We start from the raw sequence: 14,560 nt of genomic DNA, 5'->3' as shown, positions 1-14,560 counted from the left end.
GCTTGCCCTGAGATCTGTCGACAGGATTGGACACAAATTCTAAAAACAGTCAAACGAACAAAGATGGAACTGACCTCGATCAGTCCGGACCCGAGGCTCAGAGACGGTCTTGAAATTAATTTCACCGTACGATACATCAGGTTCACCTGGGAATAGAACAGTAAGGGACAGACACAGAGTAAAAATCCTTCCACACAGTCCCATCGCACATACCCGGAGTCAGACTCAAAGTGAGTGCCCCTCCATGTGCTGTCATCACAGACTCTGGGTTCACACATGTGAAGTTCCCACCACCCATCGCCTTAAGGATTCCCGAGGCCACACATAGAGTGAAACTCCCTCCAAAATGTACATCACACATTCCAGGTGTCAGACGCAGAGTGAAGCTCCCTCCACACCGTCCCATCAAACACTCACGAGGACAGACGCGCAGTGAATGTCTCTCCACACAGTCACGTCACACACTCTCGGGGTCACACACAGTGTAAAACTCCCTCCACACCGTCCCATCACAAACTCTCGGGGTCAGACGCAGACAGAATCTCCCTCCACACCGTCCCATCACACACTCCCGGGGTCAGCTACAGAGTGAATCTGCCTCCACACCGTCCCCTCACACAATCCCGGGGTCAGACACAGAGTAAAATTCCCTTCACACCGTCCCATCACACACTCCCGGGGTCAGACACGGACAGAATCTTCCTCCACTCCGTCCCATCACACACTCCCGGGGTCAGTTACAGAGTGAATCTGCCTCCGCACCGTCCCATCACACACACGCGGGGTCAGACACAGATTGAAGCTCCCTCCACACTGTCCATCACAGACTCCTGAGATCAGACACAGAGTGAAACTCCCTCCCTCCCTCCTTCTGCCCCACTCACCTCGGGATAGAGACCGTGAGTCCGTTTTTGTGATCTTCACATTCATGTAAGTCTCCCTGTCGTCCATCCTGTTCGAGAATTTTCTGCGTTCTCAACTCTGAAAGGGGAAGCGACCGTTGTCAGAGGAATCCCGTATTAACTAGGGGTCAGACCGACACCAGCAAACACCAAATGAAGGGCTGATAAAGAGAGAGGCTGAGAGCAGCGGGAGGAAGTGCCGGGCAGGACGAAGGTTGAAGGTGTGAGAGCGGGTGAGAGGTGTGTGGCGGGGGGAGGAGTTGTGAGAGAGGGGACAAAAAGTGGGAGGGGAGAATGAGAGAGATTTGGGGGAGTTCGAGAGAGAGAAATGGGTGACAGGGAACAGAAAAGGGGAGCGGAGAGAAAGAGGGGGAGGGCCAGATGTGGGAGAGAATGGGTAAAGAGAGCGGGGAAACAACCCCGGATCTTTGAAGAGAAATTAGCCGACAGAGGGAGAAGTGAGAGGGCGAGCTGACGGGGAAAAAAAAGGAGAGAGCGAAAGAGAAAAGGGCATGGAGGGACCGAAGAGCATGAGCGGGAGGAGAGGGAGTGCTATAGAGAGGGAGGTGGGATGCAGGGGAGGGACGATGGAGGGAGATAGAATGAGAAGGGCGGGAGAAGGGAGTGCAAGAAGATGATTAGAGAGAGATGCAATGAGTGAAGAAGGGGTAAATGATGGAGGGAGAAATGTCACTCATGCAGAGCATCTATTGCCCGGGAGAATTGTATCCCCAGGTACAAACACCCAACACCCACCGAAGCAAGCGAGCCCCCACCCCAGAGTGAAATGAACAAGTCTTCACAGTCTGTCTCTCTCTCTCTCTAATCTGCACCAGAAGAAGTCGCGAAAAACAGCTTGCTCTTTTCAGACTGTGCAGTGTTTAACAAAAAAAAAACGGTATGTGGACATTGAAGTTTACAGGAAACCAACGCACGCTGATCTGTACCTACTGTTTGACTCTCATCTCCAATTAGAACATAACTTGGGCGTTATCAGTATTTCAGAGAAGTCTTGAAAGCGTGCGGCTACACTGACTGGTTCTTCATCAAGACAGCAAAACAATAACAGGGACGTCAACCCAAAAGAGGGTGTTCAGGAGCTCTCTCAAACACCGTCCATTACAATCTGTCTATCCCTTTCGCTTTCTGCATAAGTCACTGTCTCCCTATCTATCCCCATGAATGTACTTACCCCCCTTGAGTTTCGCAACTCTCTCCCGCTCTCTCTCTCTCTCTCTCTCTCTCTCTCTCTCTCGCTCTCTCCCTCTCTCTCTCTCTCTCTCTCTCTCTCTCTCTCTCTCCTCTCTCTCTCTCTCTCTCTCTCTGGACACCCTCTCGCCGTGTGCCTTTCCATCTCACTTCCCTCCTCACTAAGCCTTCTCTTCCTATCGCCACACCCTCTGAACAGCACTTTCACTCTGCGCATTCCCTACCGCGCACACTGAGCTTTCACCTCACGGAAATGTGACAGGGTCGTTTCCAGGAAAGGTGCCGCACGCTGAACAGCTGGGATCGGTTACATACTCCATTGGATGTAAGGGCGGAGGGGAAAGTAGAGGGGGGTGTTGGAAATGCGGGGGGTGTTGTTGGCGAAGGGTATAGTAGTGTGCGTGGCGATGTGCTACAGCGGCTGTGTGTGTGTGTGTGTGTGTGTGTGTGTGAGAGAGAGAAAGAGAGAGAGAGAGAGAGAGAGAGAGTTCCTCGGCATCGGCAGAACAAACACTGAAACACTCTCGGAGTCAGACACAAAGTGAAGCTCCCTCCACACCGTCTCATCACACTTACCCGGGGTCAGACACAGAGAAATGCTACCACTGCAGCGTCCCATCACACACTCTTGGGGTCAGACGCAGAATAAAGCTTCTTCCACCCCTACCCAGCACACACTCCCGGGGTGAGACGCAGAGCGAATCTCCCCTCCACACTGTCCCATCACACACTCCCGGGGTCAGACACAGAGTGAATCTCCCTCCAAACCGTCCCATCACACGCTGCCGAGGTCAGACACAGTGTGAAACTCCCTCCACACATTCACATCACGAACTCCCGGGTCAGACACAGAGTGAATCTCCCTCCACACCGTCCCATCACACACAATCCCGGGCAGACACAAAGTGAATCTCCCTCCGCACCGTCCCATCAGACACTCCCGGGATCAGACACAGAGAGAATCTCCCTGCACACCGTCCCATCACACACTTCCGGGGTCAGACACATAGTGAAACTCCCTCCATCCTGTCCCATTACCTATTCTTGGAGTGAGAAAGAGATTGGAAGTCCCTCCCTCCGTCTCCACCCCTCTCACTTCTCGATGGAGACCATGAGTCCGGTTTTACGAGTTGTACATTCACGTATGTCTCGCTGTCTCGGATTCTCTGCGTCTCTGAGCTCAGTGAAGGGAAGTAACTGTCGTTAAAGGCAGCCCGTGTTCACAGCGGAGTCAGACCGACAGAAACAAACACCAGATGAGCAGCTGATAAAGAGAGGAGCCGAGAGCGGGCGGAGGAAGTGCTGGGGTAGAGGGAGATTGAGGTTGAGAAAGGGGAGTATTCTTGAGCGATGAGAGGGGCGGGGTGAAGAATAGGAAGAGGACGGAGACTCAGAGGGAGGCGAGAGTGAGGGAAAGGCTAGGCTTGGCGGAAAGGGGTGGAGTCTTGGAGAGAAATTAGAGGATAGAGTGAGAAAAACAGAGCGCGAGCAGGAGAAACAGAGAGTAAGATTAAAAAAAACGGACAGGGAGGGGGCCTAGGAAGAAAGGGAGAAGAGAAAGCGCTACAGAGAGGGAGGAAGGATGTAGGGAAGGGTCGATTGAGGAGAAGGAATATAGAAGTTGGAATGACATAGGCAGAGAAGAAGGGAGAGAGAAAGCAATGGAAGAAGGGGAAGATACAGAGATGACGAGTGAACAAGGAAAGAAAGGCGGACGGATATTCTGTCACACACGCAGAGATTTTATTGTCCGGGAAATTTACAACGAACACCAACCCCCCCAGCCCCAACCTCCCGGTGATTCCGGTTTGAGCGTCAGCGCTCCCATTGCTCTGCTTATCGCCGGGGCTTCAGACCCTCTGTGCTCCAGAAACCACGGCCCCGGGACAAACCCGCAACACCCACCGAAGTAAGCGAGCCCCTTCCCTCCGAGAAGACGTCAGAGCAATAGCTCGCCATTTTTAGACCGTGTAGTATTTAGCAAAAAAAAAACGGACGTTTAGATATTGAAGTTTGAACCAACGCATGCTGATCAGTATCTGAGGTTTCACACACTGCACCCATTGGAAAATAAGCAGGGGGGTTTCATTATTTCAAAGAAGCCTTGAAAGCGTGCGGTTACACTGACTGGGCGGTCATACAGACAGCAGAAAATAAAAATAGCAGGGACGTCAGCCAAACAGACGGAGTCCAGGAGCTCTCTCAAAAAAATCCAATACTTGCTGTCTGTCATTTTCTCTCTCTGCTTCCCTCACACTCCGCTCACTATCTCCCTATTTCTCTCCCATGAATGTCTCTAACCCGCTTCAATTTCGCTCCTCTCACCAGCCCCCTCCTTTTTCCTCTTACCCCTCTCCGTCATATGCCTTTCTATCTCACTGCCCTCCTCATGAAGCCTTCTCCTTTGTCTCCCCACCCTCTCTACCCTACCTTCTCCCTTCCCACTCTCCCCCGTTCACACTGAACGTTCACCGGACTGAAATGTGACCGGGACATCTGTCCCGTTCACAGGAAAGGCGCCGCGCACTCGACAGCCGGATTAGTTACATCCTCCACAGTAAGTAAGGGGGGAGGTGAAAGGAAATGGGTGTGAGGGTAATAGATAAGAGGGTGGTGGTGCGGGAGGTGATTTGCTGGATCGGCTGTGTGTGTGTAATTGTATGTGTGTGTGTGTGTTTGTGTGTGTGTGTGAGAGAGAGAGAGAGAGGGAGAGAGCCCTCGGCACCGTCCGACCAACCGCACCCGCGGTCAGACACAAGTACAGCTCCCTGCAGACCGTCCCATCTCACAGTACTCAGGACAACACACAGAGTGAATCTCCCTCTGCACCGTCCCATCACACACTCCCGGGGTCAGACACAGAGTGAATCTCCCTCCACACCCTCCCATCACACACACCCAGGGTCAGACACAGAGTGAATCTCCCTCCACACCCTCCCATCGCACAGTCCTGTGTTCAGACACAGAGTGAAGCTTCCCCTGCATGGTGCCATCAGACACGCCCAGTGTCAGACACAGAGTCCAGTTCCGTCCACAACGTCCCATTACACTGTTCTTTGTTGAGACAGAGTGAATCTCACTCCACATTGTCCCGTTACACATTGCCCGTGTCAGACACAGAGTGAAACTCCCTCCACCCTGTCCCATTACCCACTCCCGGGATCAGAAAGAGATTGAAACTCCCTCCCTTCGTCTCCGCCCCTCTCTCTCCTCGATGGAGACCATGCGTCCGTTTTTACGAGCTGCACATTCATGTCAGTCTCGCTGTCGTCAATCCTGTCTCGGATTCTCTGCGTCTCTAAACTCAGCGAGGGGGAGGGGAAGAAACCGTTCTCAGAGGAAGCCCTTGTTGACAAGGGGATCAGATCGACACAAACTAACAGCACCTGAGCCGCTGATAAAGAGAGGAACCGAGAGCGGGCGGAGGAAGTGCGGGGGAATAGAGGTTGAGAAAGGTCGTTATTCTGGAGCGATGAGAGGGGCGGGGTGAGGAATAGGAAGAGTGTGGAGATTCAGAGGGAGGGGATAGTGAGGGAAAGGCTAGGGGTTGGCGGAAAGAGAGACGTGGGTTACGGGAGTCAGAAAGGGGGAGCGGAATGAAGGAAATGGAGGGCGTGAAGTGGGAGGGAATGGGGAGAGAGAGGGCTTAAAATAGGGAGGGTGGAGTCTTGGAGAAAAATTAGGGGATAGAGTGAGAAAACAGAGGGCGAGCAGGAGAAACGGAGAGTAAGAATATAAAAAACGGACAGGGAGGGAGCGAAGGAAGAAAGGCAGAAGAGAAAGCACCACAGAGAGAGAGGAGGGATGCAGGGAAGGGTCGATTGAGGGAGAAGGAATATAGAAGCTGGAATGACATTGTACGAGAAGAAGGGAGAGAGAAAGCAATGGAAGAAGGGGAAGATTGAGGGATGACGACTGAACAAGGAGTGAAAGGCGGACGGATATGTTGTCACAGATGCAGAGACTTTATTGTCCGAGCCATTTGTACCGAACACCACCACCCTGCCAACCCCAACCTCCAGGTGATTGCTGGTTTCAGCGTCAACGGTCCCATTGCTCTGCTTATCGCCGGGGCTTATCGCCTCTGTGCTCCAGAAACCACGGCCCGGGGACAAATCAGCAACACCCACCGAAGTAAGTCAGCTTCTTCCATCCGAGAAGACGTCAGAGCAATAGTTTGCCATTTTAGACCGTATAGTATTTAGCCAAAAAAGCGGACGTTTAGATATCGAAGTTTGAACCAACGCACGCTGATCAGTATCTGAAGTTTCACACACTGCACCCATTGGAACATTAGCGGGAGGTTTTCATTATTTCAAAGAAGTCTTGAAAGCGTTCGGTTACACTGACTGGGCGGTCATACAGGCAACAGAAAATAAAAATAGCAGGGACGTCAGCCAAACAGACGGAGTCCAGGAGCTCTCTCAAAAACCCTCCCTTACCTGCTGTCTGTCATTTTCTCTCTCTGCTTCCCTCACTCTCCGCTCACTATCTCCCGATTTCTCTCCCATGATTGTCTCAAACCCGCTTCAATTTCGCTCCTCTCGACAGCCCCCTCCTTTTGCCTCTTACCCCTCTCCCTCCTATGCCTTTCTATCTCACTGCCCTCCTCATGACGCCTTCTCTTTTGTCCCCCCATCCTCTCTACCCTAGTCTATAAAGTTCACCGGACTGAAATGTGACCAGGCCATCAGTCCCGTTCACAGGAAAGGCGCCACGCACTCTACAGCCAGATTAGTTACATCCTCCACAGTAAGTAAGGGGGGAGGTGAAATGAAATGGGTGTGAGGGTAATAGCTAAGAGGGTGGTGGTACGGAAGGTGATGTGCTGGATCGGCTGTGTGTGTGTGTGTGTGTGTGTGTGTGGTGTGAAAGAGAGAGAGAGAGAGAGACAGAGAGAGCCCTCGGCCCTCGGCACCGTCCGACCAACCACACCCGGGTTCAGACGCAAGCACAGCTAAACGCAGTCCGTCCCACCTCACAGTACTCCGGATCATACACAGAGTGAATCTCCCTCTGCACCGTCCCATCACACACTCCCGGCGTCAGAGACAGAGTGAATCTCCCTCCAGACCATCCCATCACACACTCTGGGGTCAGACACAGAGTGAATCTCCCTCCACACTGTCCTATCACAAACTCCCGGGATCAGACACAGAGTGAACGTTCCTCCACAACGTCCCATCACACACTGCCGGGATCAGACATAGAGTGAATCTCCCTCAACACCGTCCCATCACACACTCCCGAGATCAGACACAGAGTGGGTCTCCCTCAACACCGTCCCATTACACACTCCCGGGGTCAGACACAGTGTGGGTCTCCCTCAACACCGTCCCATCACACACTCCCGGGGTCAGACACAGAGTGCAGCTTCCTCCACAACGTCCAATCACACAATGCCGAGGTCAGGCACAGAGTGAAGCTCCCTCCACACCATCCCAGCACACGCTCCCGGGTGAGACACAGAGCGGCCCCGGAGGTCAAGCACAGAAAGAATCTCCCTCTACACCAGCCCATCACACACTCCCGGGGTCAGACACAGACTGAATCTCCCTCCATACCTTCCCATCTCCAAACCCGGGATCCGACACAGAGTAAATCTCCCTCCACACCGTTCCATCAAACACCCCCGAGGTCAGACACGTAGAGAATGTCTATCCACACCATCCCATCGCTAACTTCCGAGATCAGACACATAGTAAAACTCCCTTCACACCGTCCAATCACACACTCCCGTGATGAAACTCAGAATGAACCTCCATCCACACCGTCCCATTACACACTCATGAGGTCAGACATGGAGCGAAGTTCCCTCAACACCGTCCCATCACTGACACCCGAGTTCAGACACAGACTGAAGTTCCTTCCACACCTTCCCATCACATACTTCCGGGGTCAGACACAGAGTGAATCTCCCTCCACCCCGTCTCATCACACGCTCTCGGGGGTCAGACACAGAGTGAATCTTCCTTCCCACCGACCTGGCACACACTCCCGGGTGAGACACAAAGTGGATCTCCCTCCACACCGTCCCATCACACGTTTCCCGTGGTCAGACTCAGAGTGGAGCTCCTTCCACACTGTCGCATCACACACACCCGGGCTCGGACGGGGAGGAAACTCCCTCCACACAGTCACGTCACACACTTCCGGGGTCAGACACAGAGTAAAACTCCCTCCTCACTGTCCCATCTTACACTCCCGGGGTCAGGCACAGACAGTAACCTCCCTCCACACAGTCAAATCACACACACCTGAGCTCAGACACACACAGTGTAACTCCCTCCATCCCTCCTTCTGCCCCACTCACCTCGGGATGGAGACCGTGAGTCCGTTTTGTGATCTTCACATTCATGTATGTCTCCCTGTCGTCCATCCCGTCGAGAATTTTCTGAGTTCTCAGCTCTGATAGGGTAAGCGACCGTTGTCAGAGGAAGCCCGTGTTTATAGGGGGTCAGACCGACACCAGCAAACACCAGATGAAGGGATAATAAAGAGAGAGGCCAGGAGCAGGGACCGGATGTGCCGGGCAGGACGAAGGTTGAAGGTGTGAGAGCGGGTGTTCTCGAGAGTTGTCAGTGGCGGGGGGAGGAGTTGTGAGAGAAGGGAGAAAGAGGGGGAGGGGAGAATGAGAGAGATTTGGGGGAGTTCGAGAGAATGAACTGGGTGACAGGGGACTATAAAAGTGGAGGGAAAAGAAAGAGGGGGAGGGTCGTATGTGGGAGAGAATGGGTAAAGAGAGGGGGGAAAAAGCCCGGGATATTTGAAGAGAAATTAGCGGACAGAGGGAATAATGTGAGGGTGAGCTGACGGGTAAAGAAGGGAGAAAGCGAGAGAGAAAAGGGCATGGAGGGGGCGAAGAACATGGGAGGGAGGAGAGAGAGTGCCACAGAGAGGGAGGTGGGATGCAGGGGAGGGACGATGGAGCGAGATAGAATGAGAAGGGCGGGAGAAGGGAGTGCAAGAAGATGATTAGAGAGAATTGCAATGAGTGAAGAAGGAGCAAATGACGGAGATGTATATGTCACTCATGCAGAACACCTATTATTCGGGAGAATTGTATCCCCAGGTACAAACACCAACACCCAACCAAGCAAGCGAACCCCCACCCCCGAGTGAAATGAATAACTCCTCACAGTCTCTCTCTCTCTCTCTCTCTCTCTCCCTCTCTCTCTCTCTCTCTCTCTCTCTCTCCAATCTGCACCAAATTTACACCGGAAAGGTCGCGGAAAACAGATTGCCATTTTTTAGACTGTGCAGTGTTTAACAAAAAAAAAAGAACGGGTATGTGGACATTGAAGTTTACAGGAAACCATTCGCACGCTGATCTGTACCTACTGTTTGACTCTCATTTCCAGTTAGAATATAAGTTGGGGGTTATCAGTATTTGAGAGAAGTCTTGAAAGCGTGCGGCTACTCTGACTGGTTCTTCATCAAGACAGCAAAACAATAACAGGGACGTGAGCCTAATAGAGGGATTTCAGGAGCTCTCTCAAACACCCTCCATGACCTTCTGTCTATCCCTTTCGTTCTCTGCAAAAGTCACTGTCTCCCCATCTATCCCCATGAATGTACCTATTCCGCTTGAGTTTCACACTCTCTCGCTCTCCCTCCCTCTCTCTACCCCTCTCGCCGTGTACCTTTCAATCTCACTTCCCTCCTAACTAAGCCTTCTCTTTCTGTCCCCACACCCACTGAACACAACCTTCACAACCTTCACTCTGCCCTTTCACGTCCGCGCACACAGAGAGGGAAAAAGAAGCGGGATGTTGGAAATGAGGGGTGTGTGGAGTATTTGGCGAAGGGGCTGGTAGTGTGCGTGGCGACGTGCTGGAGCAGCTGTGTGTGTGTGCGTGTGTATATGTGTGAGTGAGAGAGAGGGAGAGAGAGAGAGAGAGAGAGAGAGAGAGAGAGAGAGAGAGAGAGAGAGAGATATGTACCTCGGCATCGGCAGAATGAACAGTCAAACACTCTCCCGGAGTCAGACATAGTGAATCTCTCTCCACACTGTCCCATCACACACTCCGGGGGTGAGACACGGAGTGAATCTCTCTCCACACCTTCGCATCACACACTCCCCGGGTCAGACACAGAGCGAAGCTCCCTCCGCACCGTCCCATCACACACTCCCGGGGTGAGAGACGGAGTGAATCTCTCTCCACACCTTTGCATCACACACTCCCCGGGTCAGACACAGAGCGAAGCTCCCTCCAAGGGAAATGAAAGTCAAGCCGTAGATATGGATCAGCGTGCGTTGGTTTCTTGTAAACTTCAATGTCCACATAGCCATTTTGTTCGTTAAACATTCAATAGTCTATGAAGGGCAATCTGTTCTTCGCGACTTCCTCTGCTGTAAACTTGGTGCATCACACACTCACGTAGTTAGACAGAGAGAGAATTTCCCTCCACGCCATTCCATCACACACTGCCGAGGTCAAGCACAGAGTGAAGCTCCCTCCACACTGTCCTATCACGAACTCCCGGGAACAGAGACAGAGTGAAGCTCACGGCACACCGTCCCATCACACAATCCCGGGCAGAGTGAAACTCCCTCCGCACTTTCCCATCACACACTCACAAAGACACACAGAGAGAAGCTCCCTCCACGCCGCTCCATCAGGCACTCCCGGGGTCAGACACTGAGTAAACCTCCATCCACACCGTCCCATCACACACTCCCGGGTTCAGACACAGAGTGAATCTCCCTCCGCACCGTCACATCACACACTCCCGGGGTCAGACACAGAGTGAATCTCCCTCCGCACCGTCACATCACACACTCCCGGGGTCAGAAACAGAGTGAAGCTCCCCCCACACCGTCCCATCACACACTCCCGGGGTCAGAAACAGAGTGAAGCTCCCCCCACACCGTCCCATCACACACTCCCGGGGTCAGACACAGAGTGAATCTCCCTCCACACTGTCCCATCACACACTCCCGGGGTCAGACACAGAGTGAATCTCCCTCCGCACCGTCACATCACACACTCCCGGGGTCAGAAACAGAGTGAAGCTCCCCCCACACCGTCCCATCACACACTCCCGGGGTCAGAAACAGAGTGAAGCTCCCCCCACACCGTCCCATCACACACTCCCGGGGTCAGAAACAGAGTGAAGCTCCCCCCACACCGTCCCATCACACACTCCCGGGGTCAGGCACAGTGTGAAGCTCCCTCCATCGAACAATAGATCCATAGAACATTAGAGCACAGAAACAGGCCCTTTGGCCCTTCTTGGCTCTGCCGGACCATTTTTATGCCTAGTCCCACTGATCTGCATCTGACCATATCCCTCCATACACCTCTCATCCATGTACCATCCCAAGTTTATCTTAAAAGTTAAAAGTGTAACCGCATTTACCACTTCATCTGGCGTCTCATTCCACACTCCCACCTCCTCTGTGTGAAGAAACCCCTCCCCCCAATGTTCCCTTTAAACTCTTCCCCCTTCCCACAACCCATGTCGTCTGTTTTTTTTTCCTCCCCTAGCCTCAGTGATAAAAGCCTGCTTGCAGTCACTCTATCTATACCCATCATAATGTTAGATTCCTCTATCAAATCTCCCCTTTTTCTACGCACAGAGAATAATGTCCCAGCCTATTCAACCTTTCTCTGAAACTCAGTTTCTCAAGTCCCGGCAGCATCTTCGTAAACCTTCTCTGCACTCGTTCAACCTTATTAATGACCTTCCTGTAATTAGGTGATCAAAACTGCACACTATACTCCAAATGCGGCCTCACCAATGTCTTATACAACATCACCATAACAGTCCAACTCCTGTACTCAGTACTTTGACTTACAAAGGGCAATGCACCATTTGGTATCCTTACTACCTGTGCCACAAATTTTAGGTAATTTTGGATATATATTCCCAGATCCGAGATTATCACCCTCGAGGTCTTGCTCTTTAACTTCCTACCAAGCTCTCGATACTCACTCTTCAGGACCTCTTCGCTGTTTCCTCCTAAGTCATTGGCACCATAATATCTGGCTGATCACCCTCCCATTTCAGAATGCTATGCAGGCGATCAGAGACATTCCTGAACATGGCTTCCAAGAGGCATCAAACCATCCCGGAGTCCCTGCCACGGCCACAGAATCTCCTGTCTGTACCTCTAACTATCGAGTCCCCTATCACTACCGCTCACCTCTTCTTCCACCCTCCCTTCTGCACTGCAGAACCAAACTCAGTGCCAGAGATCCGGCTGTCGCAGCTTGTCCCAGGTAAGTCAACAAATCGGTATACAAACGTTTGTACTTGTTGTTGAGGGAAATGACCACAGGGGAACCCTGCGCTTCCTGTCCTTTCCGCCTCCCTAGCCTGACGGTAACCAATTTCCTGCGCACTGCTCCTTTGACGTGACTACCTTCCTGAAGCTTCTGTCTATAAACACCTCATTCTCCCGAATGATCCGGAGGTCGTCCAGCTCCCGTTTCAGTTCCGTAATCCGGTTTGTTTAGGAGCTGTAGCTGGATGCAATTCTTTCAGGTGTCGTTGTCAGGGACACCAAAGGTCACCCTGACTTTCCACAACCTGCAGGAGGAGCATTCCAACATCCTGCCTGACATTCTCTCCAAACATACTAGTTAAAAAAGAAATCTAATGAGATGAAAAAACAACAATAACAACAACAACAACTTACCGGAACATCCCCTCGCCTCTGCCTGTTCTGGCCGAAGCCTGTTGAGCCAAAGCCGTCTAACTCTGACTCAGTCCACTCCGACGATGGAAGCTACGAAGATGGCCGCTTCGCTAGACGAAACTTCTTTTAAAACGCGCTCGCTGACCGGTTGTCTTCAGCTCTTCCGCTCCCAAATGGCTGGCCCTTTAAAAAAAAACGGGAAAACCTGCGAATCCTTTCTATCTCAGATCTGACAACGGCCACTTCAATCAGTGTATCTATCCCGCTTCAATACCGCTCCCTTCTCCAGCTCCCTGCCTCACTCTGCTCTATCTCCGGATCCCTTTCAATCTCACCGCCCTCCTCACGAAACATTCTCTTTCTATCTGTCCACACGCTCTACCCTCCTTTATCCCTTCCCACTCTCTCCCGCTCACAGTAAACGTTCACCGTACTGAAATGTAACCAGGCCGTCTGTCCCGTTCCCAGGAGAGGTGCCGCCCACTGGGCAGCCGGATTCGTTATATCCTCCACAGTAAGTAAGGGGGAGCTGAGAGGAAATGGGGCTACGGAAATAAACGCGGAGAGCGTCGTGACTAAGGGGGCGGTGGTGCGGGAGGCGATGTGCTGCAGCGGCCTTTATGGGTGTGTGTGTGTGTGTGTGTGTGTGTGTGTGTGTGTGTGTGTGTGTGTGTGTGTGTGTGTGTGTGTGTGTGTATGTGTGTGTGTGTGCGTGAGAGAGAGCGAGAGGAAGAGAGAGAGAGCCCCTGCACCGTGCGCACAACAGTCCCGTGGTCAGACACAGAGTGAAGCTCCTTGCAGCCCGTCCAATCACGCACTCACGGGTTCAGACACAGAGTGAATCTCCCTCGACACCATCCCATCACACTCTCCTGGGGTCAGACACAGAGTGAAGCTCCCTCCACACCGTCCCATCACACAGTCTTGTGTTCAGATACAGTGCGAAGCTCCCTCTGCATGGTGCCATCACACATGCCCAGGGTCAGACACAGAGTTCTGTTCCGTCCACACCGTCCTATCACACCGTCCTTTCCTGAGACAGAGTGAAGCTCACTCCACCCTGTCCCAGTACCCATTCCTGGGGACAGAAAGAGATTGAAATTCCTTTCCTCTGTCTCCGCCCCTCTTTCTTCTCGATGGAAACCATGCGTCCGGTTTTACAAGCTGCATATTCATGTAGATCTCGCTGTCGTTAATCCTGTCTCGGATTCTCTGCGTCTCTGAGCGCAGCGAGGGGAAGCAACTGTCGTCAGAGGCAGCCCGTGTTGACAGCGGAGTCAGACCGACCGAACAAACACCAGATGAGCAAATGATAAAGAGAGGAGCCGAGAGCAGGGGAGGAAGTGCTGGGGAAGAGGGAGATTAAGGTTGAGAGAGGGGGTTATTCTGGAGCGATGAGAGTGGCGGAGTAAAGAATAGGAAGAGTGTGGAGATTCAGAGGGAGGCGAGAGTGAGGGAAAGGCTAGGGCTTGGCGGAAAGAGAGACGTGGGTTACAGGAGTCAGAAAGGGGGAGCGGAATGAAAGAAATGGAGGGCGAGAAGTGGGAAGGAACAGGGAGAGAGAGGGGCTAAAATAGGGAGGGGTGGAGTCTTGGAGAGAAATTAGAGGATAGAGTGAGAAAACAGAGCGCCAGCAGGAGAAACAGAGAGTGAGAATTAAAAAAAAACGGGCAGGGAGGGGCCGAAGGAAGAAAGGGAGAAGAGAAAGCGCTACAGAGAGGGAGGAGGGATGCAGGGAAGGGTCGATTGAGGGAGAAGGAATATAGAAGTTGGAATGACATAGGAAGAGAAGAAGGGAGAGAGA

General features: G+C 52.4%; 1 protein-coding gene across 1 annotated transcript in view; it reads right to left on the bottom strand.

The window, feature by feature from the left end:
- Positions 1 to 13,303, bottom strand: part of LOC140207781 (uncharacterized) — a 33,063-nt gene extending 19,760 nt beyond the window's left edge. Inside the window, exons 1-4 of the mRNA XM_072276343.1 lie at positions 13,191 to 13,303; positions 12,757 to 12,939; positions 885 to 981; positions 75 to 146 (exon numbers count right to left, since the gene is read on the bottom strand). Coding sequence (XP_072132444.1) covers positions 75 to 146; positions 885 to 951 — 139 coding nt within the window. The 5' untranslated portion in view covers positions 952 to 981; positions 12,757 to 12,939; positions 13,191 to 13,303. The remainder of the gene's footprint in view (positions 1 to 74; positions 147 to 884; positions 982 to 12,756; positions 12,940 to 13,190) is intronic.
- Between the last annotated feature and the right edge of the window lie 1,257 nt (positions 13,304 to 14,560).

Source organism: Mobula birostris, chromosome 13 (genome assembly GCF_030028105.1).
Source record: "Mobula birostris isolate sMobBir1 chromosome 13, sMobBir1.hap1, whole genome shotgun sequence".
In the NCBI taxonomy this organism is placed as follows: Eukaryota; Metazoa; Chordata; class Chondrichthyes; order Myliobatiformes; family Myliobatidae; genus Mobula; species Mobula birostris.
This window is presented reverse-complemented; position numbering and strand designations above follow the sequence as displayed.